The sequence below is a fragment of the Orcinus orca genome, chromosome 4 (genome assembly GCF_937001465.1).
Source record: "Orcinus orca chromosome 4, mOrcOrc1.1, whole genome shotgun sequence".
Classification (NCBI taxonomy): Eukaryota; Metazoa; Chordata; class Mammalia; order Artiodactyla; family Delphinidae; genus Orcinus; species Orcinus orca.
Window position 1 is genome coordinate 2822129 of NC_064562.1, and position 27603 is coordinate 2849731.

Below are 27603 nucleotides of genomic sequence, written 5' to 3' on the forward strand. Positions count from 1 at the left end.
ACCCGAAACAGAGACTCCAGGAGGTGTGGGCGTTTGTTGTTGTTTTTTAGGTTTTTCGTTCTGTTGTGTTGTTTTGTTGTTTTGAGGGGGGAAAGGAGATAGTTTGCAGACATGGAAGTTGAGATGTCTACGGAGAAAACCAAACATTCAATATATGGGTTTGGAGCTGAGAAAACTCTTGTGTGAATGTGAACCGCATTAACACTGTGTTCACAAAATGTAAGCCATACACATGGACAGAGTCTTCTTAACCCAAAGTCAGATACAGGTCGTTTGATTAAAAATGTTATCAAAATCCAGAAGAGCCGAGAGGTATTCATCACTTCGTAATTCAGAAGGATACTGATCTTTGTAAAAGAGTATCAGAAAAGCGTTCACACGTTACAGGAATTAGTACATGAACGCGAACTGCAACAATCAAGACACAAGTCCTTTGTGGCATAGCTGGGTATTTAGAATATTAGTCAAACAGAATATCAACTTGTCATTTCTAAACCTGAGTCAACACGTACTCTTTTGAAATTGCTTCTTGTTGGTGTAAGGAAAAGAAATAGTGTCTTGTTTTTGATTTTCTTCTAATAAGGAGAGTGATAAATAAAGGCCAACCGTGAGAGGAAAAATGGGATGTCTCAATTTTTTTCAGTGGTTATTGCCACCTCTACAATTATGCTTTTAAGATAGTCTACACTGGACCGCGACCGAGAATTTGAGAGAGGAGATACTTACATACGTAGTACTTGATACAACTTTATCATTTAACTCACACAATACGATTCAATCAGAAGAGCAGCTTTCATGCTCCGAGGTTCTTACATGGCCAAGACTAATGACCCTGCGAAAGAGGAGTTGGACCTCGAGGACCAGGGACCACGTGGAAAGCCAAAGGGACGCATGAAAAAGTAGTTAGGATGGAGTCTGGGAAAAATAAGCAGAAAACTGGGACAACAGAGGCTGGGAAACACATTTTGGCTGATACCCCAGATTAATGAGGTTGAACTTTGAAAGAGGTGGTGCGTCCAAATGATGGGCGGACAGACAGGTGAGGTCCTGATGCTGATCAAGGCTTAGAGACAACTGGAGCCAAATAAATGGCCCTAAATTGAAACAGAAAGTAAACAACGAGACTTCTTTCGCCAGGGAAGCCGCACCACCAGGAGGATTTAGAAGTTTCACGGCCAAGAGTAAGGGGAAGAGTGAGAAAATGTGAGAAGACACACCACTCCTCAATCCGCAAGGACAAAGGAGGAAATAAAACGTACTGGAACCCTCCGGGCCGTGAAACCCCCAAATAATTTGTCTTCCAGGCAAGGCTACTTGAGATTTTCCTATCACTTGGTTGCCGTATTGGTCATTTAGTTTCAATCAGGCTAACTGTCTGCCTTAAAAAGTAACTTTGTCTCTTTGCTTCTTTCTACATGATCTGCGCAGGTCACGGGTCGGCACCATGTGCTGGGGAAGAGCAACAGGCCCTTCAACATTCCTTTGAAATTCCATCCTGGAGGGCTGGGAATACAACTGGCAGGGGCACACCTAGTTCTAGGCTGGCTATTCCTGTACGCAGGACAGCTTGGGCTGGTGATTTTATCCCATAAAGGAAAAGGGATTCTTATCACCTCTTTAATCCGATTGGAAATACGTCATTAAAAATAAAGAAACGGAAAAAAAAAAATTTAAAAAATTAAAGAAATGGCAAACAGAAACAATGATCAAACAAACCAGACAATAGCCTTTTCAGAGTGAAGAGACCTAAAATACCTCCTAATCTGACCGTCCTCCCAGTAGGAAACTGTCCCACAGACTTCGTCCCAGGCCATGGTGCTGGTTTTCTTCCTTCTGACCTTGTCCATCTCTCTCTAAGAAGAGAACATTCTACAACTTATCAATAGTTTCAGCAGGACCAGGCCCTAGAGCCTGTCTTTTGTGGGTAGTTGCAAAAGCCTAAAGATGAAAATGCCAAGAATGAAGTATCACATCTCATCATGAGCTTCGGTTTTGTATCTGTCTCTTGATCTGGCGAACATATCACACGAATACAGCAGAAACAGATTCTGCAATACCTGAGGAAAAGGAAACGATCAGTACTACTCTATTTCCTCCTTATATGCCTTTTAAATAGCAAATTAAAACAATTTTCATTTGGGTTCGGAAAGAGTTAATATCTACTAAGAAAATCACTCACTGGTGATAGCTACCTGTCCATAGCGACACGGCAACCTCACACGCAGATATTAGAAAAGATACCTAATATTTTTATTTCAAGAAACTATTAAAAATCCCCAAACAACTTATGAACTGAACAGGTGAATGTATCTGAAATCTGTATCGCACTCATACATATTGCTTAGAGGCAAAACGATAATTTATAGGATTATTTTAAACACAATTTGAAAATTTAAATTCTAAGATTTGAACTTCAATAACATTTCAATAAATCACCAGCGTGCTCTGCGGTCGCAGATCAGAATGTCGTGGCGGAAGTGATCAAACATCCTATTTGAGGACTGGATTCCTCTGTGATTAGCTGCACCTTTGAAATCTCTTGGGGCCACAGAATGCTACCCGCCTTCTGCAGCTGGTCGTGAGAGTAATGTGACCATCCCAGGGATGTAACTTTCAGGAAATACTCCCTTTCAGAAAGGATCTGGATTCCTGTATAATGACGAACCAGGCAGGCCTTGGAGACTTAAACTGGGAAACGGGTACAGGGCAAAGATGATCCCGACTCACCCTTTGTAGCTGGGGGCTGGGAAGAGGTGGGGATGCAGTGATGCTGAACCAGCATCCGGATCACGTCCTGGCAGCAACCCTGCCAGGGCTGTGAAAGCAGCCGCCCCCCAGCCCAGATGCAGGCCCCTCACTCCGCAGCTGGGGATGAACTGTGGGGGCAGCAGGGCTTCAGGGAGTGGCAGCGGCCCTTTATCTGCAGAGCCCCAGTGAAGCTGAACGCAGAGGCCTGGCAGGGGTGCTCGCGCTCTGACTGAAAAGCTTCTGTGAGGCTGACTCTTGTTAATAAATAATTTATGAAAAATTGTTTACTGGGGTAATTGAACAGGCCATTTACTAAACTACACAGATGCGGCTCTGTGGAACGACTGAGCTGTCGTCACTAGACTGAATCAAAATGTAAGCTCTCAAATTTTTCCATAACTCTTTTTTTTTTTTTTTGCTGTACGCGGGCCTCTCACTGTTGTGGCCTCTCCCGTTGCGGAGCACAGGCTCCGGACGCGCAGGCTCAGCGGCCATGGCTCACGGGCCCAGCCTCTCCGCGGCATGTGGGATCTTCCCGGACCAGGGCACGAACCCGCGTCCCCTGCATCGGCAGGTGGACTCTCAACCACTGCGCCACCGGGGAAGCCCATCCATAACTCTCTTTTATCATAAATATCACAACCTGGGCTGTTCTACAATTTTTAAAAAGTTGTACACACAGCATAGTTTGGGTCCAACTTGATTCAGAAAATATGCTGATTTTCTAGATCAAAAATTTTAGAACAGAATTTGAATATGGATTTTAGAATACGTTTAACATACTTAAATAGCTATCTTAATTTGGTTTGTTGTTAATTAATAAAAAGTGTTATTCAACAAAAGAGCATGTTTGGCATTCTTTTAAGCCTCTCAATTCCAGCGGGTAGAATTTTTTGCTAGAATTTTCTAAGTGACAAGGGGCATATTAAATCAGAAACAACCCTAATATTCAGATTTTCACCCATTTTGATACAAAGAAAAAGTGATTCTTGATGATCCTAGAGAAGGTATTATAATACATAAAATAATGGAAAGTAATACAATTATAAAAAGTAAATTTGGAATTGGAGACATTTCTGGAAAAGTTCAGCCTCCTAAGTGGAGTTTTTTCTGGTTTTGGAAGTAATTAACTTTGATAAATTTTCGCCATGTCTTACAATGTTTTGCTCATTACACTGGTTTTTACTACAGTCCCTCTTCCTTTTAAAACCATGAATGTGTACAGTAGTGTCTTTTTAAAAAAACACTGTTGTATTTTTATCAATTAGTTAAAGGATGACAATTCTTACTGTAAAAGTGATCTAAGTATCCTGGACGCACACTATGGACTGGATGGGCTATAATTTTAATCTATTCACAGTCTCTCCCTTGACATTTAGCCTGGAGTTTGGAATATCAACTCACGACTCACCACAAATGTTTCCTCCCATTTTTACGTGGACACAGCCGTCTATGCCCCAGGAAGTTCCCCAGGAGTTCGTCACGATCCAGTACGGGGTACTTCCTAAAAAACATGAAACAAACCCTGGAGAACATATTTGTGGTGAAAGAGTGTTTATTTAAAGTTCAGTTATTGAAAAGTACAGTGGCTCTAAGAAAAAGGTAAAAAATGTAATGAACTGCTAACAAACCAGCCAAGTAAACTTGATCAGTACTAGTGTCACACGCCCATCAATGGAAAATGTGTCTGAATTCATTTCACTTAATGCAGTTTCTGCAGAAAATGAAAACACACATCCTTTTCCAGGGACTTAGAAAAAGGAAAAGAAAGAAAAAAAAGGATCCTTAGATAAGTATAAGTACTTTTCTTTCCCAGCAGTTACCCTAAACATTCCAGATGGAGAATGCCCATTATTTAGATCAGGAATTTAGTGTCATTTCAACAAGGCATCTACCAGATTGACAGTGGGACCCGCAGGGCGTGTATACCTGGAAGTTTAGTGAAAAGTTGTAAAGCTCATGAGGACTTAGACGTAATAGGCCCAGGTTTCAGCGTCTTAAAGGATGGCAATCACTTGTCAAGCTGGAGTTCAAGCTGCAAAGCAACTGGTCGCATCTCACCAGCACTCACCTGTTTTATCAAAGCCGGTTACCAGAACGGCGTGATTTGCTTCTCCGCTAGAGCAATGATGCTGTATGATGCCTCCCAGGTAATCTTGCCAGCTCACGGCATCTACTACCACTATCAGAGGGCCCAAGGTAAACAGTGCTTTTGCCATTTCGTCTTCTTGGTCACTACCAAAAGAGGAAATGTTTGGTTAAGAAGTTTAGTTTTTCAGGTACAAATACTTTATAAAAGTGATCTATTTAATCTGTATATGGGTAGGAGTAGGTTTGATTGCAATTATCAAGCCCTAATCGATGGAGGCTAAAAGAAGTCTGGAAGACTGGCCATCCAGGAGGGCTGTGGGACACCAGGCTCTGGACGTGCAGGCTCAGCGGCCATGGCTCACGGGCCCAGCCGCTCCGCGGCATGTGGGATCCTCCCGGACCGGGGCACGAACCCGTGTCCCCCTGCATCGGCAGGCGGACTCTCAACCACTGCGCCACCAGGGAAGTCTGCCTCCACCTTTTATTTTTTCCATTTTATTTATTTATTTATTTTGCTGCACCGTGCCGCCCACGGGATCTTCCTGGACCAGGGATCGAACCCGTGCCCCCTGCAGTGGAAGCGGAGTCCTAACCGCTGGACCGCCAGGGGAGTCCCGCCACCTTTTAAAGGTAACAAAAGCTATACAGTAAATAGAGACATCAATGACACCTTACAGGGACGGTGTGAGGAAAGGAGAAGGGCGGGGGGGACAGAAGCTGTTCGGAACGTGGAGGGCAATGAGCGCTGTGGGCTGATGGAAACGATTTAGTTATCATCTCTGCTCGAGGCAGGACGAGGGAGGTTTCACAGCTGTTGGAAAATAGGAAATAGGAGTGCACGCCACGGTCTAGAAAAGCAGGGAAAGGCTCCATTTAGCCCCAGAACTGCGGTCACTTGTCTTTCAGAGCAGTGTGGGCTGGAAACAAGTGAAAATATGCTCCGAATGGTATCTTTATTTCCATTTTTAGCCCAATGTGGAACTACTATCAAATTATCAAACCTTGTTCCATGAGCTTACTAATAATTTTACACATCAGTAAGATACAAATCTCGCAGTCTTCAAAGAATTCTCCTAATCTTTACTGTCATCCAGATTCGGTGATTAAGGCGAGTCTTACCTGTTGCAGACCCTGGGTAAGTGTGTAGGTTTGCACCTCAACCTCCCTAGAATTCAGTGTGGTATACTGCTTCCTAGTGTTTCAGTCTCTTGTTATATGTAGTAGGTTCTTTCCCTATGGGTTTGTTTCCCTATGGGTTTGTTTCCTTTGCCTATGGGTTTGTTTCACCCATAAATATTTAATTTTATTTAAAAAAATTTTTATTTTATATTGGAGCGTAGTTGATACACGTTGTGTTAGTTTCAGGTGTACAGCAAAGTGGTTCAGTTATACCTATACAAGTATCCACTCTTTTTCAGATTCTTTTCCCTTTTAGGTTATTACAGAATACTGAGTAGAGTTCCCTGTGCTCTACAGTAGGTCCTTGCTGGTTATCCATTTTACATACAGTAGTGTGTGCATGTTAATCCCAAACTCCTAATTTATCCCCCTGCCACCTGTCCCCTGGTAACCATAAATTTGTTTTCTGTGTCTGTGAGTGTTCCTGTTTTGTAAATAAGTTCCTTTGTATGCTTTATTAGAACCCACATCTAAGTGATATCATGTGATGTTTGTCCCTTCCGTTTATTTAAATAGTGATGCTCATATCCTAGTTTGACTCCTGAGATGCTTCTCGTGAGGTCTGATGAGCAAAACTGCAGAACGCAGCCTGAGTACGAACGATCATTTTGCTTTTATGACTCAGTGTGACTTTTTCTTTTAGATCTTTTTAGAGTCACCACAAGATTTTATGAAGTGTTTGGCTGGTAGCTGTGCCCTGGGCTGATGTTGTCTGAGACTACTCAAAAACTAAGAGAGCATGACCGTACAAATAGAGGTCGGGGAAAAAGCATGAGCTTCAGAACTGGCCTGACATGAGCCCTAACCGGGCCCTGCGGCTGCGGCTCAGGTCCTCCTGGGGAAGCGGTAACATTCCAGGGCAGGGGCTTGCCCAGCGCCGGGTCACAGCAGACGCCTGGGGACCTTCCCACACCCTCCGGCCCTTACCCTGCAGTGTGGCCAGGCAGACTGGGTCCCACTAGGAGACCCTGCAGCTCTTGCCTGAGGCCCTTCTCCCCTCAAGATCCTGGAAAGCAAGCCCATGTCCCACTGCTACCTCCGCTGCGCCCTCAGCTACTGAATCCTGGGAGGTGATGTGCACCAACTGCGGCGGGACATCGTCCCTGACACACACATCCTGCCCTGCATCCCAGAGGCCCCCAGTAGGACTGAGGGCCGAGTTACCCCAGGACTAATTTGCGTCCCGAGGACACACGGCTCTCCCCGCTGTCTCATGCCCTAGTCCCCTCCCGGTGCTTCCTGGGGTCACTTCCTACAAATCTGATGTTCTCTGTTCTGTCGTAGACTCTCCCAGCTCTATTCATGGCAACTCCATCCTTTCAGTCTTTCAGGGCAAAAATCCCGGAGTCCCCTGTGATGCTCTCCTGTATAACCTCAGAAACATCCCTCCATATACCCTGTGGGGCTTTAGTCTCCACCGGGTCTAAGGCCATTCTTGTAACACTGCTCAGGTTATCACTGACGACCTGTCATCTCATCACTTGCCCATCTTGTTCTTCTCTCCGTGGCGGTCACACTGGCGTCCTTACTGCTCTTTAACTATGCCACACCCATGTCTGCCTCAGGGCCTTTGCAGGTACAGTTCCTTCTGCTGGGAACACGTTTCCCCAGGTATCTGCAGGGTTACGTCTTCACTCAAAGGCCACCTCCTCAGGGACCCTCTCCCTGGGCTCCCGTCCCGAGACTGTGCACCCCTCCCGTGTCTCCTCTTCACCCCACGGCTGCTTTGTTCTCTTTAAAGCTATTTCATCTAACAGACCAGGCACACTTTTATTTCTTTCATTTATTTCTTGTCTCTATCACTAAAATATAGTCCTGAGGACAGGATTTTTGTCTGTTTTGTTCACTGCCAAATCCCCAGCACCTAAAACAGGGTTCAGTAAATACGAATAACTGAATAAATCAAAGGAAGCTCTTCTTGCAGAGTCTAACGCAGTGAGCTTGGCGCTGTGTTCTCAGAGTTAACTGCTCGCTGTAACGTGAGGGATTTCACAAGGTCCTCTGCCTTCTAATCCAAGGGCTGGAGGAATCCTGCTTCAGACCCCAAGCAGTCACCTTTGCATTCTCTCCCTCTCCCTCTCTCTCTGACTCAGACTAATGCCTATTATTCTTTTGTTTCCTCCTAACTTTTTCAGTCTGTTACTCGTGACAAGGGATGCCCTGAGTCCTTTCTAATGACACTTTGAAGATGCAGTGCCTTCGTGTGCAGACGCTTCCCTTAGACTCTCCAGGAGCTGACAGCTTAGAGACGCACTTGCTTGTTTAGAAAGTGCGTGAGCTTCACCCTCAAGGGAGGTGGGGGCCGATGTGCTCAGCGACCCTGCCCGTTTATCGCGGGTTCTGTGCCTCCTCCCTCGGGGCCTGAGGCCGCCTGGTGAGAGCCCCTCCCGCAGACGGGAGCCGGGGCCGGTTGGCCGTCCGCGGACGCAAGGATGCTGGCGTTGTAGGGTTCCGTTTTGCTCAAGGATCCAGATGCGCCCGTGATTTCTTTCAGATCCCATGGGGAGACTCCATGTGCACCCAGAGATCCTTTTATATTTACTAAGTAGTAGGGCAACCTGTCACCTTCGCTGAACTGATTTTAATCCTTCTGTTTTCTCTGTTTCGAAACGCTGAGACAAGCTCCCTTCATATTTTTAAAATTGAAGCCAGGCGCTGCGTGGCTCTCCTCATCCCTGAGCACCTGTTTTGCACGAAATCAAATGGTCGTAATGGTTCTCTAGCCGGCTCTGAGTTTTTAAAGAATTTTTAAATGATTATTTTCTCCTGAATCTGTCCAAAGTCACTGCACCCTTCCAGTCCCAACACAGTCCTCTTCTCCGGCCTCCCCATCGCGCCTACAGATGTGCTACGTCACCTGCTCTTCACGTGCTCTGCCTTCTTGCCTCTCACATGAAAACTGCACTTCATGTTTTCCTTACAGCTGATCACTTGAGAAACGCAAGGAACACAGAGTGCGTTCAAAAATGCTTCTTGGTACGTAGACGGCTTGACGTTAGCTGGAGTCTACACCGAGCAATCTTGCATTGAATCATGAGTAAGACTGAAATACGCTAAAGGGAAGCGTGGCACTTAAACTTGGTAAGAGGTGGTGAGTGTCAATTATACTTTAAACTGGATTGAAACGTGTTAATTTAAGTGTGTTGTTTCTATTTGTAATGACGTGGGAGAAAGCAGATCATATTTAAGAAACAACGTACATAGACCTCCACGTTGATTACCAATTTTCAGTAAAAAGTCCATTGTAAGACAAGAGTAGGCAGTGACGCTGTCAATCAACTTATTCATTCCAAATAATCAATAGATAATAAATTAAGAGATACAGAGGGAGACACTTACCGGAAGTCATAGGCAGAATAACCTTTGATTGAAAATCCAGAATGTGAGTCAGAAAAGTAACGGCACAGACCATTCTGGGCTTTAAACGGGTATTCTGAATCTCTCACCAGCTTCACTTGCATCTAAAAGAAAATGCGCGCCCAAAGTTATCTCTGTCACAGGGTTGTGTCAGAAATCAAATAGAACTTATTACCATGTGTCAACATAAGATTAGCCTGGGCCACACCTTCATCGTGTGGGTATTCTTTGAGTTATGAAAATCTTAAATGAATGCTTTAGGTGTTTTATAAGGACATCCTAGGTACTTAAACTCAATGTCTTTCTTTGTCTTTGGCTCCTGTATTTCCTGTGCTCCGTTTCCCAGGACCTCCGGTGATCTGATGATAAAGTCTGGCTCTCCTCCTCCCGAGGGTACAGGCGTGTAAACCGCTCTCCTTCCACGGCTCTGGCTCTGGGTGGCCAAGCCTTTGAGGCTCAGGCAGGGCAGTGGTCCTGCGTTGTGCTCACAAGCATCCTACCATCCACTTCTCTCGCTGCCATTCACTTGGCAAATGCCACACACCCGTACAGTTGTCGGGACCGAACTCTCCCTTTCGGAGGGCGGGGCTTATGCGAGCACGGGCACACGCTCTACCCACTGCTGCCCATAACATGTACAGAGCATCAGCGTCCGGTGTGCGGTGACTCAAAACACAGCAAATGAGTAAGACGGGGCCCTGGAGCTTGGGGAGCGCTGTCGTGACAAGCTTTCACAACACCTCATCGCTGGCTTCACGCCACTGCTGCTGGACCTAGGACAGCGTCAGAGGGTGTTTAGTGCTGGGGAAGCCTCTGGAGGGGGAGAGACAGGGCGCAGCCCCATGCCAGCTACTGACGCGCAACGTGGGCTCAGCCCTGCGCCTACAGAGAGCACCCGATCAGCTGACCGCTAATCCCCTGTAAACCTGAACACTCGGAAATTCTACGGAAATGAATACGCTCTCAGCTTTGAGTCATGTGACACACATCTGCAAAAAAAGAAGCATCTGTTAAGTAATGTGAGGAAATAAACATAAATATTTTTCTGAACACCGACTGCAGGTAAGATTTTTCATACTTTGGTTTCACTATTGATGGCTGACCTGCCCAGAAGCAATTCTTTTTTTCTTTTTTGGCTTAAAAAACTGAAATTGATTTTCACACGGTTCTGGACACTGGAAGTCCAAGGTCACAGTCCGATCGGGTCAGGGTCCAACCTTATGGCTTCATTTAACCTCCAGAGCCTCCTGAAGGCTCTGTTTCCGGATATGGTCACACTGGGAAGTCTTCTGATTAATTCAAGCTCTGGTTAGCTACATTACCGACCCTGAAAACATTATTTAGTAAATGAGAGTAGATTGTCTGTGAATTCTGAATGTGCATTACACAAGCAGCTTAAAAGGCTGTGGACCTAGTCACCTTATTGAGCCAGTTCAAAGCGTTGAGCGGGGACCCTCCGTTGCAGCCGTAGTTGCTGTATGAACAGTCTATGACCTGCTGGACACTCAGTGCCTCCAGAGGCTGCCCTTTTATGGCGCACGCGGACTCCACTGCTCCTACCACGGTGAAGGCCCAGCATCCGCCGCACTGCCAGGGACAGAAACAGGAACAGTACTTACTATCAAATAACGTGCAAATCAAGTCTGCCAACATCTCTGATACCTCAGATGATCAAATCAAGTGAGCACAGTCTGGAGGCCCAGGCCCACAGGATATAAACGCCAATCCCGTCGACTTTCTAGTTGAAAGAAGGAAACGAAACCCCAAATTCTCTTGTAAGCATCAAAATCTAGTTATTCATTAAAGGTAAATTGGTAGTATCACCATTGCAGGTTAGACGATGCAGAATACAAGTGAATTTTAGAGACTGGGAACACACTTGAACTGATGGTCTTTTTAAAAAAATGAGTCTGCACAGACAGAGAGAGCAGACTTGTGGTTGCCAAGGGGGAGGGGATGGGGGAGGGATGGACTGGGAGTTTGGGATTAGCAGACGCAAACTAGTATGTATAGGATGGATAAACAACAAGGTCCTCCTGTACAGCACAGGGAACTATATTCAACATGCTGTGATAAACCATCATGGAAAAGCATATGAAAAAGAATATATATATATATATATATAAGTAAGTTACTTTGCTGTACAGCAGAAATTAACACAACATTGTAAATGAACTATACTTCAGTAAAATACATTAAAAAAAAAAAAAATCGAGCCAGTTCACCGAACAGGTGGCTTGCATCTAAGGTGTGTACCAACGCCCAGCCCGTTCTTCCATCCCTCTGCTTGGCCATCCACCTCCCCCCTCCAGCTAGAAGGCAGGGATGAGGTGAGCAGGGGTGAGGATGCACATGCCTACGTTGGTCCCTTTCACGGACGGACTCAGGAACTGGCTGAATGACTCTTCAGCCCATCACAGTTATGAACACAGGAAATGTCCCAATGATGGAGACCTCTACTGCTCGTTCCTCATTGAGATACTGGCTGACGATCTTCCTGAGTCTGGGACTCTTAACTTCCCCTCACTGGACAAACTAGAGCAAAAGAATTAAAGGGCTGGTCCTACAAGAAAGGGAGGAGGTGGAAGGAAAGGATCAAGAATTTCATACAAGGAAGAACTGCAGGAAAGGCAGAGAGTGGGATTTGAAACTGGGCGGAACTGTCTTAATCCCGGGACCAGGTACTGCAGGCGAAGAAAGGACGCACAGCTGGTGGTGTTCGTGGAGGGAAGCTCTGAGCGATCTAATGGCCTCAAAGTGGCCTTATTGACACCTCTAGCTTCAGTGCCTGGAGCAGGGTACCACATTCACTAGGGGACATTCCAGCAGGGTGCCCACCCCTTGAGAACTGTAAACGCAGGTCACCTTAGGTTACCCACCTACCACTGCCCCAGGGGGACAGCCCCTGCTCCAAAACATCTTTCCTTTAGTAAGAAGAGTCCTAATTAAAAGTTTGCCTTGAATACAACGTAAGCACACCCTGGATGGACTGGGTTTCAGACTACATCACCCTTCATTACGAATCCAAAAATAAAGCAGATGAATACAGAACAATAAATACAGAATCTGAGAAAGCAAAAAGGATCATCCTAACTAGATGGTGACCGGGGAACTGTTGGGTCCAAAGCGTTGGTCTTAGGAGAGGAGACTGAGTGACCCATTGAGGTTTCTACTGCAGACAAACTGGGGCCGCATCCCTGGGGTTAGGGACCAACTTTCCCAGGTCAGTGGACATCCCCGTGCCCAGCGGGGGTGCGGGGCAAGCGCACCTGCCCTCCAACGTCTGCTGGAGAGATGGCTCGCCTCGTGAATGAGCGTGCCTACCCACACCTGGGGTCCCGCTTTCCCTCTGATTCCAGGTGATCTTCACAGGCACACTCAGGACTTCTGCAAGGTAAATGGCTGCATTTTTTAAACTTGTTTTTATTGAGTACAGTTGATTTACAATGATGTGTTAATTTCTGCTGTGCAGCAAATGACTCAGTTATACATATGTATACTTTTTCATTTTCTTTTCAGTGATGGTTTATCACAGGACATTGGATATAGTTCCCTGTGCTGTACAGTAGGATCTTGTTGTTTATCCATTCTATATATATACTAGTCTGCATCTGCTGACCCCAAACTCTCACTCCATCCCTCCCCCACCCCCTCCCCCTTGGCAGCCACCAGTCTGTTCTCTATGTCTGTGAGTCTGTTTCTGTTTCATAGATAAGCTCATTTGTGTCATATTTTAGATTCCACATATAAGAGATATCACAGGGTGGTAAATGGTTGCATTTACTGCAGGACTTACACACTTCTTTATCATTTAACACATGTAAAACTGCACTGCCACTTTTACTACTTCCCTGTCTTCTTTTAGTGTGTCACGAAGTTTTTAGCGCTGAGTCCTAACCTCATTTCTTCTATACTCCCTCTCATTTTCACTGCCTGATTTTACACAGTTGGTGATTTCTAGGAACGTTTATGTCACATTCCAGCAGAACTGACTGCACTTTTAAGGATCACAGGTACAAAGTGTGCGATCCTGTAGGGGTGGGGATGGAGGTAGGGTTTCTGAGGGAGTTCAGGGGATGAACCCAAGAGGCCAGGGCACACGGGGGGCCAGTGCCTGATGTCACGTCATTTCCCTTTTTTTTTTTTTTTTTGCGGTACGCAGGCCTCTCACTGTTGTGGCCTCTCCCGTTGCGGAGAACAGGCTCCGGACGCGCAGGCTCAGCGACCATGGCTCACGGACCCAGCCGCTCCGCGGCATGTGGGATCTTCCCGGACCGGGGCACGAACCCGTGTTCCCTGCATTGGCAGGCGGACTCTCAACTACTGTGCCACCAGGGAAGCCCACGTCGTTTCCCTTTTGAACGGCTCAAGCGTCAGTGGTCAAGTTCACCTCCTCCAGCCTTCCACCCGCTGTTCTGCACAGGCCTGGGGACCGTGATAAGGGGGCTAGGCAGCCAGGGAGGGGCGCCCACAGAGCTCATCTCCAGAGTGAGAGCCCGGCCTGACATCCGTCTCCCCCACCAGGGGCTCTCCATTTTTCGATGATTGGGGTGTCCTTCCACCTACAGCAGTGACGGCTCCTTTACAAGCGTGATCGAACTTGACCTCAAGAGTGACTCAGACACTGATCAAAAAGGAAAAGAAAACAAACGTACTGTCTGCTGGTTCCTCACTGGGGTGACGACGTGCTTGTCCCTCCAGTCAAATCTTAACGGCAAAGACACGTTGGAGATGGATGTGTGCGCGTCCGCCAAAAACCGGGGAAAACTGGAAGGTCTGCTTCGTAAATAAATAGCTGAGGATACACATGAAAAGAAAAGGCAACCAACATTATATTACAGGGATTCCTTTTGGAGGGACGTTTCAACAGAAACAGTGGAGTTTCTGATAAAGTCTGCCTTTTGTGCTTTTCCATACATGAAATGGATTAGCCGAAAGCTACAAAGATGAGAATCCCTCCAATAGGGCCGGGGCTTTCACATAAAATGACATGTTTGATAGAAGCAGGTCAAAAAAAGATGAGTATAATTGACATCATTTGTTTGATCACAACCCATGGAACCATGGGTGTCTTGACTAGAAAGAGCACAGAAAACTGGAGGAGAGATGAGGTATTAGCCCTCAGAGCCACGTGGAAATGTCTGTATTTACGGTATTTAGTTCTTAAGAATAATTAGAAGAGAGTGAACACGGATTTATTTTTCTAACTGTCAGCACCAGGTACGTGCTTGACATTTATTAAGCATTTAATAAATATTAAGTATTACCCAATTTACTAGCTTCACAATTGAACAATTCTCAAAAGTTAAGGAAACAAGTTAAAGTCGGGAAGCTAATCAACTAGTAGCCCCATCGCACCGTACCTTTAAACTCTTCAGGGAACAAATAAGAAAACTGATTTATTCCATAGACGGCAGTGGAGTTTTCACCAGGAAATACAGAATTCAAGTATCGATGTCTATTAAGACTTTCCTAAAAGGAAAAAAAAAACACACTCATTTATATCACCCATGTTAACTTTCCAGAGCAAGCTGCAAATAACTTACTTGGAGATAGCTTTCAGATGCAAAAGTTAAAGCTTGATTTATGTCCTGCAGATCACGACGGAAGGTCATCTAAGATAATCAGATTACTTTTATAAATGTTTTGTATTAAAAATATTATCTGATTTCAGGAGTAATTTTTGAAGCTGGGAAAGGAATGTCCCAGGAATTCATATAAATGGGTAACCATTTATAATTCCTCTTTACTAAGCGTGTTGAAAGCACTAAATAGATGTTTATTTAACATAGTGGAAAAAATAAAATAAATTGCACATAAACACTAGACACTAGTGGGAATTGTCGCCAAAGAGCATTCGTGTGATCCAACAGCTATGGATCTGGGAACACTGTCTTCTTTATCTCCGTATTTCCCAGCACAACTAATGAAGCACGAAAAAAGGAGTAAGTAACTAATGAATCTATAAATCCGATTCTCCCTGAGCTTTATAGAGGTCTCTGTTTCATTTTGGGTAAAAAGGCTTTGGGAAAGAGATGCAGTCCTGGAACTGTCCCAGGAAGATCGCCTGGCTTGTCTTTCCAAAGGGAAAATCGGACCATTGTTACAGATTCCTCAGCTTTGAGTTTTGTGATAATCATCTTAGGCTTGTCTTTTGTATGAACACGCCTCCATTTCCTACTTCTAATCAGCTGTGTGGGATAAATAGAACTTCAGGAGACCCCACCATTTGGTAAGTTTCCAGCTCTAGCTATCCTGTACTTGCTTGTGCACTTACGTGTTTATTGCGTGTCTGTCCCATAAACCTATAAGCAAAATGAGGGCCAGGCTGGTCTGTCTTATTCGCTACCGTGTTCCCCTCACTGAGCACACACCTGGCACACAACAGATGCTTACTTAATATTTGTTGTTGAATATATGCATAACTACATTTTATATACATCATGCCCTTGGTAGTGCTAAGCTGCTTTTTTTTTTTTTACATATGTATTCGTTTTCAGATTCTTTCCCATTATAGGTTATTAAAAGATACTGAATATAGTTCTCTGTGCTATACAGTAGGTCCTTGTTGGTTATCTATTTTATACACAGAAGTGTGTATATGTTTATCCCAAACTCCTAATTTATCCCTTGCACCCCTTTCCCCTTTGGTGACCATAGTTTGTTTTCTTTGTCTGTGGGCCTGTTTCCGTTTTGTAAGTAAGTTCATTTGCATCATTTTTTTAGATTCCACGTACAAGCGATATCACACGGTATTTGTCTTTCCCTCTCTGACTTATCTCACCTAGTATGATCATCTCTAGGCCCATCCATGTTGCTGCAAATGGCATAAGCTGTTTGTTTTCAAGCAAATTATTCCTGGGACTCATCGTAATCTTATTTTTTCCTTATGGAGCATATGCCTGGAGGGACTGTTAATCAATGAAATGATCAACAGTTACTGAGGTTTAGACGTTTAAAGATAATCTCGATGAAGCAAGCCTCTGAATATAATTTGGGAAGGAGACGTAAAAATCTATCAACAGAACTGAGATGCAAAGCAAGTGAGTAGAGGCCGCGTGACAAATCTAAGCCAGCGACTGCAAACCGCCGAGGAGTCCAGCGGCTCCCTCGTCCTGTAAGCATCTGCTGGCCACTGTCGTGAGCTGGAGGGATGAGCGAAGGCCTCAGAAGTTAGGACCTTTATGGACGTACAGGAAAGCCCGCTGCAGCCAGGAGGATGGGCCTCACAGACCATCCACAGGGAGCTTACCCCCTGAATCTGAACTGCCAGGACTGCAGGGAGGGAGGCCCTGGTGCTCACAGGCTGCACCCAGGCCGTGACTAAGCACTCGGCCGGCCTACTGGGGAAGGGCCTCCACTGAAGACTGGTTTGGGATTTGTGTGTCCCCATGGCCTCCTACCCTCCCCTGGCCTGCGGGGCGTCTAGGGCACCCTGCCCTCACCCCTTCTCTCAGCTCAGAGATGCTGCAGACACTCTCCCTGACCCTCCCCGACTTCCTCTCTCAGTCCTGACTCCTGGGATAGAGAAAAGAAAGAAAGAGAAGACACACAAATGACCAATATCAGGAATGAAACAAGGGCCGCTACAGACGCTTCAGGCACTAGAAGAATCATATTCTGACCACGTGAGGCCAATAAGTTTGACAACCTACATGAAACGGACAAACTCTTTGGAAGACACACATTACCAAATCTGGATACAAGAGAAACAGAAAACTTGAACAGCTTTTTATCAAGTAAAGGCATTAAATTCCTAACTGAAAATGACTCCACAAAGAAAACTCCAGGCCGAGATGGCTTCATTGGTGAATTCTACACAATTAAAAAAGAAATACCAATACCAACTGTACGCACATTCTTTGAGAAAACAAAGGCGAAGGGAACTCTTTGCAACTGAGTTTATAAGGCCAGTATAACCCTGATCCCAAAACCAGACAAAAACATCTCAAAGAAAGAGAAATACACACCAATAGCCCTCATGACTACAGATGTAAAATCCTTAAGAAAATATTAGCAAATCAAATTCAACAATTTATAAGAAAGACAATACATCATGACCAAGTGAGGGCCATTAAAAAAGACTATGTTAGTTTAACATCTGAAAATCAATCAACATAATACACCATATTAATGGAATGAAAGAGGAAGGAAAACTATATGGTATTTTCAATAGACGCAGAAAAAGCACTTAACAATTCATAATCCTTTCACGATAGAAACTCTCAGCAGTGAATGAAAAGAAACTTCTTCAACCTGATGGAAAGAATCTATGAAGCGCCTATTTCAATCAGAGGCCAACTTCGAACAGAATCCATTCGTGTCTTATTCCTACTGAATTAGTCAGAAAACCTAGACTATCTTGTTATACATGGTAGATGTTAAAGTACGGGATAAACGGATGGACAGATGAACGAAAGACTGAATCAATTCTGACCCAAGATCTCCAGTTTCTGGTACATTTTCATTTTGGCAGTGTACGCGTGAAGCTAGAGCCATTGGAAATTGCCACCCGAACCACAGTGTCTTACATCAATTTCACCTCTTAATGTTTCTGTTAGACAGAAATTGTGGTTTAAAGCATTCTGGATAAAGTTTATTTGGAGGAAATAATCCAGATCTTCAGGGGCTGTTTACAGCAAGCATCTGTGGTTCATTCATTAGGATCATTCATTGTAAAATGACCTTCTATTTATACATAAACAAACATGTCTCAAAGTACACACAATTTTATTTTTTAAAAACAGAGCATGTAATCATCGAGGCAAGAATTTTTAAGGTGGAGTTTCTGAAATTTTAAGCAAAATCACATGTGCATTGGCATACAAATACTTTTCTGAGGTGAGAACATACAACTTTTATTGGTTCCCTTATTGGGTCTGTGGTCTCCCACAGGGGTCAGAAGACCAGCTGTTCTGTGGTCCGACAGGGAGCCTCAGCAAATGTCAGTCCACACCTGGGCTGTAGCACAAAGAACAGGCTGAACCCAACGGCAGGGGCTTCCTGAGCACCAGATGCTTCTAAGGAGTGAAAGGGCAGAGGGGCGGCTGCTGTCCCCCCCTTCCCCAGTCACTTATCCTGTGAGGCATCCCATAATCATCCCAGGAGGAGCCTGGTCTTCACCCAACAATAACAAGTGTCGGTTTGTGTACAAGTATCACAGGTGCCACCTGACTTCCGCTCAAGGAATATTCCCGGGGAACTTAGGAAACCCCGTAAGGCAGGGATGACAAAACCTTTCACCATGAACCCATGATGGTGAAAACATTACTAATCAATCAGATCCTTTCTCTAGCTGCGTCAGCAGTTCCCTGAACACCTTTCCACTGGGTTTTGGGCAGCCACTAGTCAGTCATCAATGCATTTGCAAACAAGAGGACACCTCTTTGCTCTCCCTAACTAAGATACCAAGATCCAAAGACTACAGCTGCTGGTTCAACATTTGTCCACTTTTCACCCTAAAACCTCTCCATTCTCTCTAGCACGACACAGAGCACTTTATAACTCTATTTTAATTTTTAAACTTTTTTTTCGTTTTAAGTTGATTATGGAGCCAGGGAATTTTCTAGAATCCGTACATAATTTACCCCGATGGGTAAACAGATAATCTCAACCAATTCCTAATGAGACATAATTTTATTTTATTTTTATTTTTAATTTTTATTTTTTTGAGGTACGCGGGCCTCTCACTGCTGTGGCCTCTCCCGTTGCGGAGCACAGGCTCCGGACGCGCAGGCTCAGCGGCCCTGGCTCACGGGCCCAGCCGCTCCGCGGCATGTGGGATCTTCCCGGACCGGGGCACGAACTCGTGTCCCCTGCATCGGCAGGCGGACCCTCAACCACTGCGCCACCAGGGAAGCCCTGACATAATTTTAAAGAGATAAAGCTTTGCAGAGTTATACTGAGTGTCAGTTACAACACATTTTAATCCATCTTGCCGGGCCAGAGGGGTGCTTCCCAATGCTTGTGGGTACCCAGCAAGCAAGGCCCTTTCTATCTGCTCACGTCCAGCTCTGCCCAAGGTCCAAACAGCTGTTTAGGTTCAAACACAGTTTCCAGCAAGTGTGGACAGAAGCCCTCGTTGCTCTCCCTTCCGGGCCCCCATCTCAAGAACTAAACTCCCACTGGGAGCAATTGCTTTGAACATCTTTCAGGCTTTCTCAGCTCAAGGTTTTTAAACTTACTGAGAACCTTCCTCACTCTGCCCTTGTCTGCTTACAACTGTCTATCTCCTGGCATGCACCCTTGCAGAACCCAAGAGGAGCTGTATTTTCTAGACATCATCTCCTGGGTATGGCTTCTAGTATGAGTAACTATACAGTATGAGTCAATACATATATATTTATAAATTATATAAATAACATAGGTTTAAAATACATATTCATTACTCTGGCCTCCTTGTGACTTCAATCCTCAATTTTTTTTTATTTTTGAGAAGTATGGCAGTGCTTTTATTTCTTCAGTCAATAAATACATTAGCGGTATGGGTGGGATTGGTTTTTTTCCCCTAAGGTGTTAGTTCACCACCATATGCCTCCAAACTCAGGGCAGGAATGGAATACAGGACAAAAACTTTGATCTTAAGTGATTATACCGGTGCTTCTGGTTTTGAAAGCTAGAGAAATAAATTGGTGATAAAAATACACATCTTGGTCTGGGCAAAAAACGAGAATGCGCAGAATCAGGCAAGGCTGGTACTTCCTAAACACTGGAGGTCCAGGGAGACGAGGAGAAGGAGCAGAGAGCAGCTACAGAATCCCATGGAAAGCTCAAGAAAATACCAGGAAAATAAGAAATGCAACTCCACTAAGCAGCAGGATTACTGATTTCATACTTGCTTTTGCTTAAGAAGGAATTTTCTTTGATAACTTCAAAAATGATAATGACCTCTCATGACCCCACACACTTTCCCTGTGTCCCCAGCCCACGGCTCCCAGCATTGGATACATATTGAATAGAACACAGTGAGGCCAACTCTAAACCATTACCTCTTGCAGCTTGCTTGGTTTCAGGAAAAACCTTATTTATACTGAGCTAACTGGTGTGTTCCTGAGTTTTAATGCTGGCGTGCATCTGAGATTACCAAGCCTTTTCAAAATAATCTGAAAAGGAAATGAAATGCTTCCCCCTTCTCTAAATCGGTCTCCACCAAGTCAGCGGAACTTGCAGGGGGTGCGCTAGTCCAAGGGGCCCGCGTTCAGTTAAATCATAAACCGGCAGGATTCCCTGAGCTTGCTGAAGGTTGGCTCTGTGCGGATAAAATTCCGACTTCAGAAGGAGGTGGCCAGCGCCCCCTCCGGAAGATGGGCAGGTTTCTCCGCCTACTTCTGGTTCCCATCCTTGAAATGCAGTTTGGGAAGGCGGCGAGGACGCCCGGGGGTTCCAAAAGGGGGTGCGCCTTCCAATCAGAACCACCTTGGACGTAGCCAGTGGTCACCCGCAGCTGCACATCTTTCTTCGAGGACCCCTCTGTGGGTCAGCACGGCTCGCGCGCGTCACGCCAGCTCTGGAACGCAGACGCGTCACCGGACTGCGCGCAGGCGACCCCGGGGGTGGCGCTCCGGTGGCCCCTCTGTCCCGGGACAGGAAGCCCAGGGGAACGCGGGGGTGCGCTCAGGTCCCCCTCCCCCGTCCCCGGGACAGGAAGCACAGGGGACCCCGGGGGTGAGCTCAGGTCCCCCTACCCGGGACAGGAAGCCCAGGGGACCCGGGGGTGCGCTCAGGTTCCCCCTCCCCCGTCCCCGGGACAGGAAGCACAGGGGACCCCGGGGGTGAGCTCAGGGCCTCCTCCCCCGTCCCCGGGACAGGAAGCCCAGGGGACCCCGGGGGTAAGCTCAGGTCCCCTCCCCCTCCCCGGAACAGGAAGCCCAGGGGACCCGGGGGTGCGCTCAGGTCCCCCTCCCCCGTCCCCGGGACAGGAAGCCCAGAGGACCCCGGGGGTGAGCTCAGGGCCTCCTCCCCCGTCCCCGGGACAGGAAGCCCAGGGGACCCGGGGGTGAGCTCAGGTCCCCCTCCCCCTTCCGGGACAGGCAGGCGGGAAGGGCCCCCGGGGAGCGCGGTACCCGGAAGGCGGCGGGCGGGTTGCGGCCGCTCGGCGGGGCCGGGGCGGCGCCGGGACAGCAGCCGCAGCAGCAGCAGCAGCAGCAGCAGCAGCAGAGCAGCCAGAGGCGCCGCAGCTCCATCGCGCGCGCTCCCTCTTCCGGTCGCGGGCTCCCGCAGCCGGCAGGTACGGGGATTGGGGGCCGCGGGCGGGGCGCGGGGCTGAGACGGTTACGCCCCTTCTTCCCCGCCGCCCGGAAGTGGGCGTCCGGCGGCGGCGAACCGCGGCTTCGCGCTGTGCTCGGCGGAGCGCCCTCCCGGGACCCCGTGTTCCGGTGTCGCCCCGCGCCTGCTAGAAGAGAGCCTGAGGGTGGGCTTCGCACGGGAGTGACAGTACGCGCTGTCGCGTGACCGCACTTGCTGCCTCAAGCCCCTTCTGCCTTCTCCTCCTGTCTCGGATGGAAAGATGCAGGCAGCCGCGGAGTTTAATTTCACCTTCATCCTGTTTCTTCTGTGATGGGCTCTGACATTGGGAACCTGATTCCGAAATAATGTCTGCGAATTTGCACGGAGACATTCATTCAGCAGATGTTTATTAAATACATATCAAAACGTACAGTTGTGAAAATAGTACACAATGTTTCGGTTTATTACATTATGGCCGTTTCAAACTTTGGAAGCCAGTTTCTTCATTTGCACAGAAAGAAACGTAGCGTTTAATTCTTAAGTTTGTGGTCAAATTGTGTGTGGTGTGTGTGTGTGTGTTATTTTAGACTGTTTTAATTCCTTTTTACAAGCTAGGTGCATTTTGTAGTTTCGGCTCATTTTGTAGTTCAGAAGAGTGGGGCTCCCCAGATGGTCCTCAAACTCCCCTCCCTGCAAGCGGCAAACCCAGCCTGCGGCCACTTCCTGAAACCTGTGTCCCGGAACCACCAGGGTTGAGCCCACCTCTTATGAGACTCGTGGGTTTCTGGTTTTCCGTGCGGAGTGAGAACTCCAAGTAGGCACAGGGGAGAACGTTTTATCAGCATCCCTGCTAGGACCATCTTGGGGCCACGTCCTCATTCCCTAGGGCATCTCCCCGGAGGGAGCTCACCAAGTCAAAGCATAGCACGTGCCCATGTCTGTCTCTTGGGCAGTGGTGCTGCGAGGGTATTCCAGAAGGATAGCTTTAGTTTTAATGGTACCTGGTTGAGGTTAGATTTTTGCCGTCATTAGCATATTTATTTCCATTTCCCTCTTTGCTCTGCCAGACTCTGTTCCTTACACCATCCCTGATGCCCCAGGGCCTTTGCACAAGCGGGTCCCTCCTCACATCACTGCCACCTCCTCCTTGGGGAAGCCCTCCTGATGCTCTCAGCCTGGGACGGGCTCTGGCAACAGAGGCCCCCGGAACAGGCACTCCTGTGTAGCTGCATAGTTTCTCCTTTAAATGTGAGCTTGTCTTCACTCCCAGCTGGCCCCGATGACTGGGCAGGTGGTGATGGTGCAAGAGCTCCCTGAAGGTCTCCCTGGGAACCTGGGCTCCCCATACACTTTCCCTGTGTCCCCAGCCCACGGCTCCCAGGCCAGACCAATGACGGTGAAACCTGTGCCATTCACTCAGCCACAGCTGAGACCACGTCCTCCTGGTGCATCTCCAGGCCAGGGGGGCTTCCTGGAGGAAAGGGCCTGCAGACCTGGGAGGCTGGGCAAAGGACTTAGTAGAGGCAAGAAAAGATGAAATGTTTAGGAGGTCCTGGGGGTTGGAGAGGATGTGGCAGAGAGGAGGGGCTACAAGGGGTCAGCGTCCCACCCTCTGCCAGCCTGGGTGGGAGGGTGTCCACTACTGAAGGACAGATGAGGCCCCCTGCACCTCGGGCCAGGCTTCTGCACCCTCAGCGCTGGCGAAGGGGATGAAGAGACCCGGGGAGGGCAGGGGGGCTGAAAACTCAGTCTCTCTTCTCCCACCCCCGCCCTCGGCAATGACTACCTGTCCCAGGAGGGGCCCCGCCAGACGCCGGCCATCAAGCAGGCGCTGCGCTGGAAGTACACACCCATGGGACGCGACGCTGCCGGTCCACAGTGGTACACGGGCCTGACCAGCTCGGACCCCCAAGAAGCCTGGAACACGCTCCCTCAGGCGCTCTGGACAGCCCATACCTCGAGGCTTATGTCCACAAGCGCTGATGCCACAGCCCCCGGGAGCGCAGCATGCCTTCGGGTGAGTGCCCGGCCCTGCCCACCTCGACACCAGGCCCTCCTCGAGGGGAGGGTGAGGCCCAGAGGTGCAGAGATGACCCCTGACCCCTACCCCGAAGCCTACACCCAGCGGCTCCGGGAGACGACTGCCTGGTAGACGGCATCATCCCCGCGCAGTACAGGGGCCCCTGCGCGCGGTAGGGAGCGTGCTGTGGGAAGGCAGACCCATGGGGCAAGGAGTACGGTGATCCTGGGCCAGGGTACGCGACCCAGGGGCTGGGGTGAGACCGCCCGGGGCCAGGAGGCGGGGCCAGCCGGTGGCCCAGGTCCTGGCCCCCCAGCGATCCACAGGCACCATTCGGAGAGGAGCCGCTGTGGCGCACGTCTGACTACGTGCTATACCTGTCAGCGCCCAGTGCCCGCGCTACACCACCCAGAACTACCGGCAGTGGGCACGGAACCCTGCTGCCCCTCCACCGGCCAGCAGCCCCCGCCCGTCTACACGGCCAGGCACTGATAAAGATCGCGCTGCCCGATGTCGCTCGTCGGGACCGGCGCCTCTCCCCCAAGGCGTCTGTCCACCTCTGGGGCCGGGACCTGGGGCCCTCAGGCAGCCAGGTGAAGGGAGCTCTGAACCAGGACCCTGGTGACCAAGCTCCAGGGCAGAGTCAGACAGACGAGCTCTCCTGCCCTCGGCCCCCCTACGCCGGGCCCCAGGCCGAGGCACAGTCCTGGCCCCGGGTGGCCTGGGCACAGGGAGCCGCACTCGGGCCGCCTGCCCGGCATGCTGAGCCTCACCATCGCCAGGGCCAGGGTCTGGGCCCAGCCGCTAACCCCGAGGCTGGGCTCCTGGCAATGGCTCTGTCCTCCAGGGCTGGTGGCACCCGGGAGACCCTAGGCTGGCCTGGGCTGAGCTCGGGGCAGGCCCTGTGCCCAGGAGCCTCACATCCGGCCGTGTGGCCAAGTTTAAATAAAGTATATCATCGCACAAAGGCACTTTGTACGTGCCTGGCACGTCTTAAGCACTCAGTATTAGCTATTTATTTTACTTTTAAGTGGCTTTTCCCCTCCTTTGGTTATCGTTGCACTGCTTTCCACCTGCTCAGCTTAGTTCATAGTCACCCAGTTCTTCGTGTTTTCTTCTCCTTGTTTTTAATTTTTTCAGATCATTTCACTTCATATTAACCTAATCCTAGAGAATGCACCAAAGGAGCAGAAGTAGTGTTCAAATAAGTTAACATCCCATTCCAGCAGCATCTCAGGTTAAGGATTTTCTGGTGAAGGGGGGGCCACTTTAAGGATGAAAGCAGCTCTTTTGCCCCTTTTTCCTATTTATACATTTCTGTCCCCCTCTAACCTTAAAAGAATAATTGTAGGAATGAGACCACTAGGCAGTTTAACCTAACTTCTGACTTACGGGCTCCTGAATGCACACCATGCCTTGCTTACCTGTTGATTTGTTTCCTAGATAAAAAGAAGGAAGAATGGGGCTTCCCTGGTGGCGCAGTGGTTGAGAATCTGCCTGCTAATGCAGGGGACACGGGTTCGAGCCCTGGTCTGGGAGGATCCCACATGCCGCAGAGCAACTAGGCCCGTGAGCCACAACTACTGAGCCTGCGCGTCTGGAGCCTGTGCTCCGCAACAAGAGAGGCCGCGATAGTGAGAGGCCCGCGCAACGCAATGAAGACTGGCCCCCGCTTGCCACAACTAGAGAAGGCCCCCGCACAGAAACGAAGACCCAACACAGCAAAAATAAATAAATAAAGTACTAAACTTCTACCCCCAACACCTTCAAAAAAAAAAAAAGAAGGAAGAATGAAGAATTCAGCAAGTAAAGAATGGCTATCTCTCTACCCCCAAGGCCCCTTAACAATCCTGCAGGCAGATTAGGCAGAGGAGATAACATCTGAAGAAGGAGTCAGCCAGCCTGCACGCTCTCCTGCCTCCATGATTCACTGAGATTCTTCCCCCCATTTTCCCCTTTAAACACTGTCCTGGCTGAGCAGAATCTTGGGCATTGGTGTTAGGACATGAGTCCACCTTCTCCCCAGATTGCCGCCCTTTCTGATTGAAGCACCTTTCCTTTCTATTCACACTTGCCTCTCAAATTATTGGCTTTTGAGTGGTGAGCAACTGAACCCGAGTTTGGTAACAAGGAGACCAGGCCACTTCTAATGTCCATTGTCTTTCAGAAGAACACAGATTTGTTTCTCCAATTTAAAGTGCACAGTGAGTGCAAATTCCTGTGCAGTAGTTCTGGAGTGGGTCCTGATTATGCTTTTCTAACCATCTCCCAGGGCTGTTGCTGCTGGTAGCAGGGGCCACACTTAGAATGGCAAGCAGTACACCAAGCCTGCTGCTGTTTCTGCACTCCCTTCACTCAGCAGGGAAATGAAAAAGGACTGAGGTGTCTCCCTCAGAGAAAATTCATATTCCTTTCTGGTCATTGCATCTCTGCTCATTTCCTCGGACAGTGAGTATCAGTGAGTAATATTGTCCTCTCTGGCCTCAGGGCAGCTATGTGATTTGCATCTTCCTGTGTAAACTGAGAATGGAGGCCCCCTATTCACAAGTTATTAAGAATTTCAGGATGGCAACAAGTGCTGAGTCTCTCCGAGCACAGGGTCCTGTGTGGTTCCCCATGCCACATGCCCACACAGGCGGCTTACTAGGCCTTTCTACTCTAACCTTTTCTAAACAAGGCTCCCAGGAGTCTTCGGAATTGAGGTCAAGGTCAGCCCTCTTAGACTGTTTAGAACCACCATCTGGTGTACGCCTTTCGTTTTTGCCTAGGTACGATGAGTCATACTATTCTCTGATGGAAAATTGATAATAAAGATAATGTACACCTGTCCTGGGTATTAGGAATAAAGACATGAAAGTTTTTTCTATGCATGTATGATGAGACGATTGCTCTCGGAATGTAGGGGGTAAAGGTTTAATTTAAACAGCGAGCTCACAGGTCAATGTTCATATCAACTCCGGCTGTTCTTCTGCAACCAGCCCTCTCCTGTAAGTCACTCAAGCTCATATATATATTGCAATATATATATATATATATATATATATATATATAGCAAACATATATATATATATTTATAAGTTTGCAATGCAAACTTCTGCTAAAATATATATATATAGATAGATAGATAGATATATTTTAGCAGAAGTTTGCATTCAGATCATAGCTACTGTTTATTGACAACCTACTGAGTCAGAACATTTAAATACAGGCAGCCACCTTACCCCAGGAAAACTGGTTCAGTAAAAAAGCCATTTAAACTAAATTTATTTCCTAAGCGCACGTCAACAATTGTGTATTGAGCACCTATTAAGTGCCAGACATTCTGGTTAATGAGGATCTGTCAGTAAGTAAGTGACTGAAGAGGCAAAAATCCCCACCCTCGTGGAGCTGGCCTCCAGGGAGGAAGGATACACACAAGTTAGTAAAAGTGTTACAAGGCAATAAAACAGGATACAGAGGGTCGGGAGTGATGGTCGGGCTGCGATTTTCAGTAAGGTGCTTGGGGGGAAACTCTCTGGGGAAGAGACATCTGAGCAGACCTGAAGAAGGTGAAGTGAGATGCTCAAGTGTCTGGGAGAGAGAAACTAAGATGGAAAGAATAGTTAGTGCCGAGGCCTTGAGGTGGGAGTGTGCCTGGCACGGTCCAGAAGCATCGGTGGAGAGGAGAGAACGCGGAAGCAGCGCTCAGACTGTGTACTTCTCTGCAGGTTAAAGGGGAATCAAAATTACTTATTAAGTACTTATTAGAAAGGGATTTGAAAAAGCTTTTATCTTGAAAATTGAAGGTTGCACGTTCCTGCTAATTTTTAGAATAAACACCATCAATTTCATCTATGTGGGAGGTGTAATTCTTCTCATTAAATTGGCAGAATGGCACACTGGGCTTCCTTTGCTTCTGTGTTGGTTGTCTATTGCTACATAACAATAACCCCCAAACTGAGTAGCGTAAAGTACTAACCTTTACGATCTCACACAGTGTCTGT

The 27603-nt window shown here is 47.6% G+C and overlaps 1 protein-coding gene and 1 pseudogene across 2 annotated transcripts; one reads left to right on the forward strand and one right to left on the reverse strand.

Annotated features, from left to right (window-relative positions):
* Positions 1 to 253: 253 nt before the first annotated feature.
* On the reverse strand, positions 254 to 21767 carry CTSO (cathepsin O). Of its 2 annotated transcripts, none has more exons than XM_033421568.2 (8): positions 21438 to 21670; positions 14739 to 14847; positions 14031 to 14170; positions 10795 to 10962; positions 9358 to 9479; positions 4820 to 4983; positions 4160 to 4252; positions 254 to 2057 (listed from the first exon to the last, which is right to left on the reverse strand). In XM_033421568.2, exons 1-8 carry the CDS (start codon positions 21555 to 21557, stop codon positions 2023 to 2025), a joined length of 951 nt encoding a protein of 316 aa, XP_033277459.2. In that variant the 5' UTR covers positions 21558 to 21670; the 3' UTR covers positions 254 to 2022. The 2 variants fall into 2 exon arrangements, with proteins under 2 accessions (XP_033277459.2, XP_033277457.2); XM_033421566.2 differs by lacking the exon at positions 254 to 2057 and adding an exon at positions 2064 to 2920 and having other exon boundaries at positions 21438 to 21767.
* Positions 21768 to 22879: 1112 nt separating this feature from the next.
* On the forward strand, positions 22880 to 24991 carry LOC125964278 (uncharacterized protein C19orf71 homolog; annotated as a pseudogene).
* The last annotated feature ends 2612 nt before the right edge of the window (positions 24992 to 27603 follow it).

Coding starts and splice junctions, on each gene's coding strand:
- CTSO (XM_033421566.2), bottom strand. CDS start 21,557: ATGGAGCTGCGGCGCCTCTGGCTGCTCTGCTGCTGCTGCTGCTGCTGC. Junction 10,963..14,030: donor CAGTGAGGAACCAGCAGACA/GTACGTTTGTTT, acceptor TGTCCCTGGCAG/TGCGGCGGATGCTGGGCCTT. Junction 4,253..4,819: donor AACCGGCTTTGATAAAACAG/GTGAGTGCTGGT, acceptor CATGTTTTTTAG/GAAGTACCCCGTACTGGATC.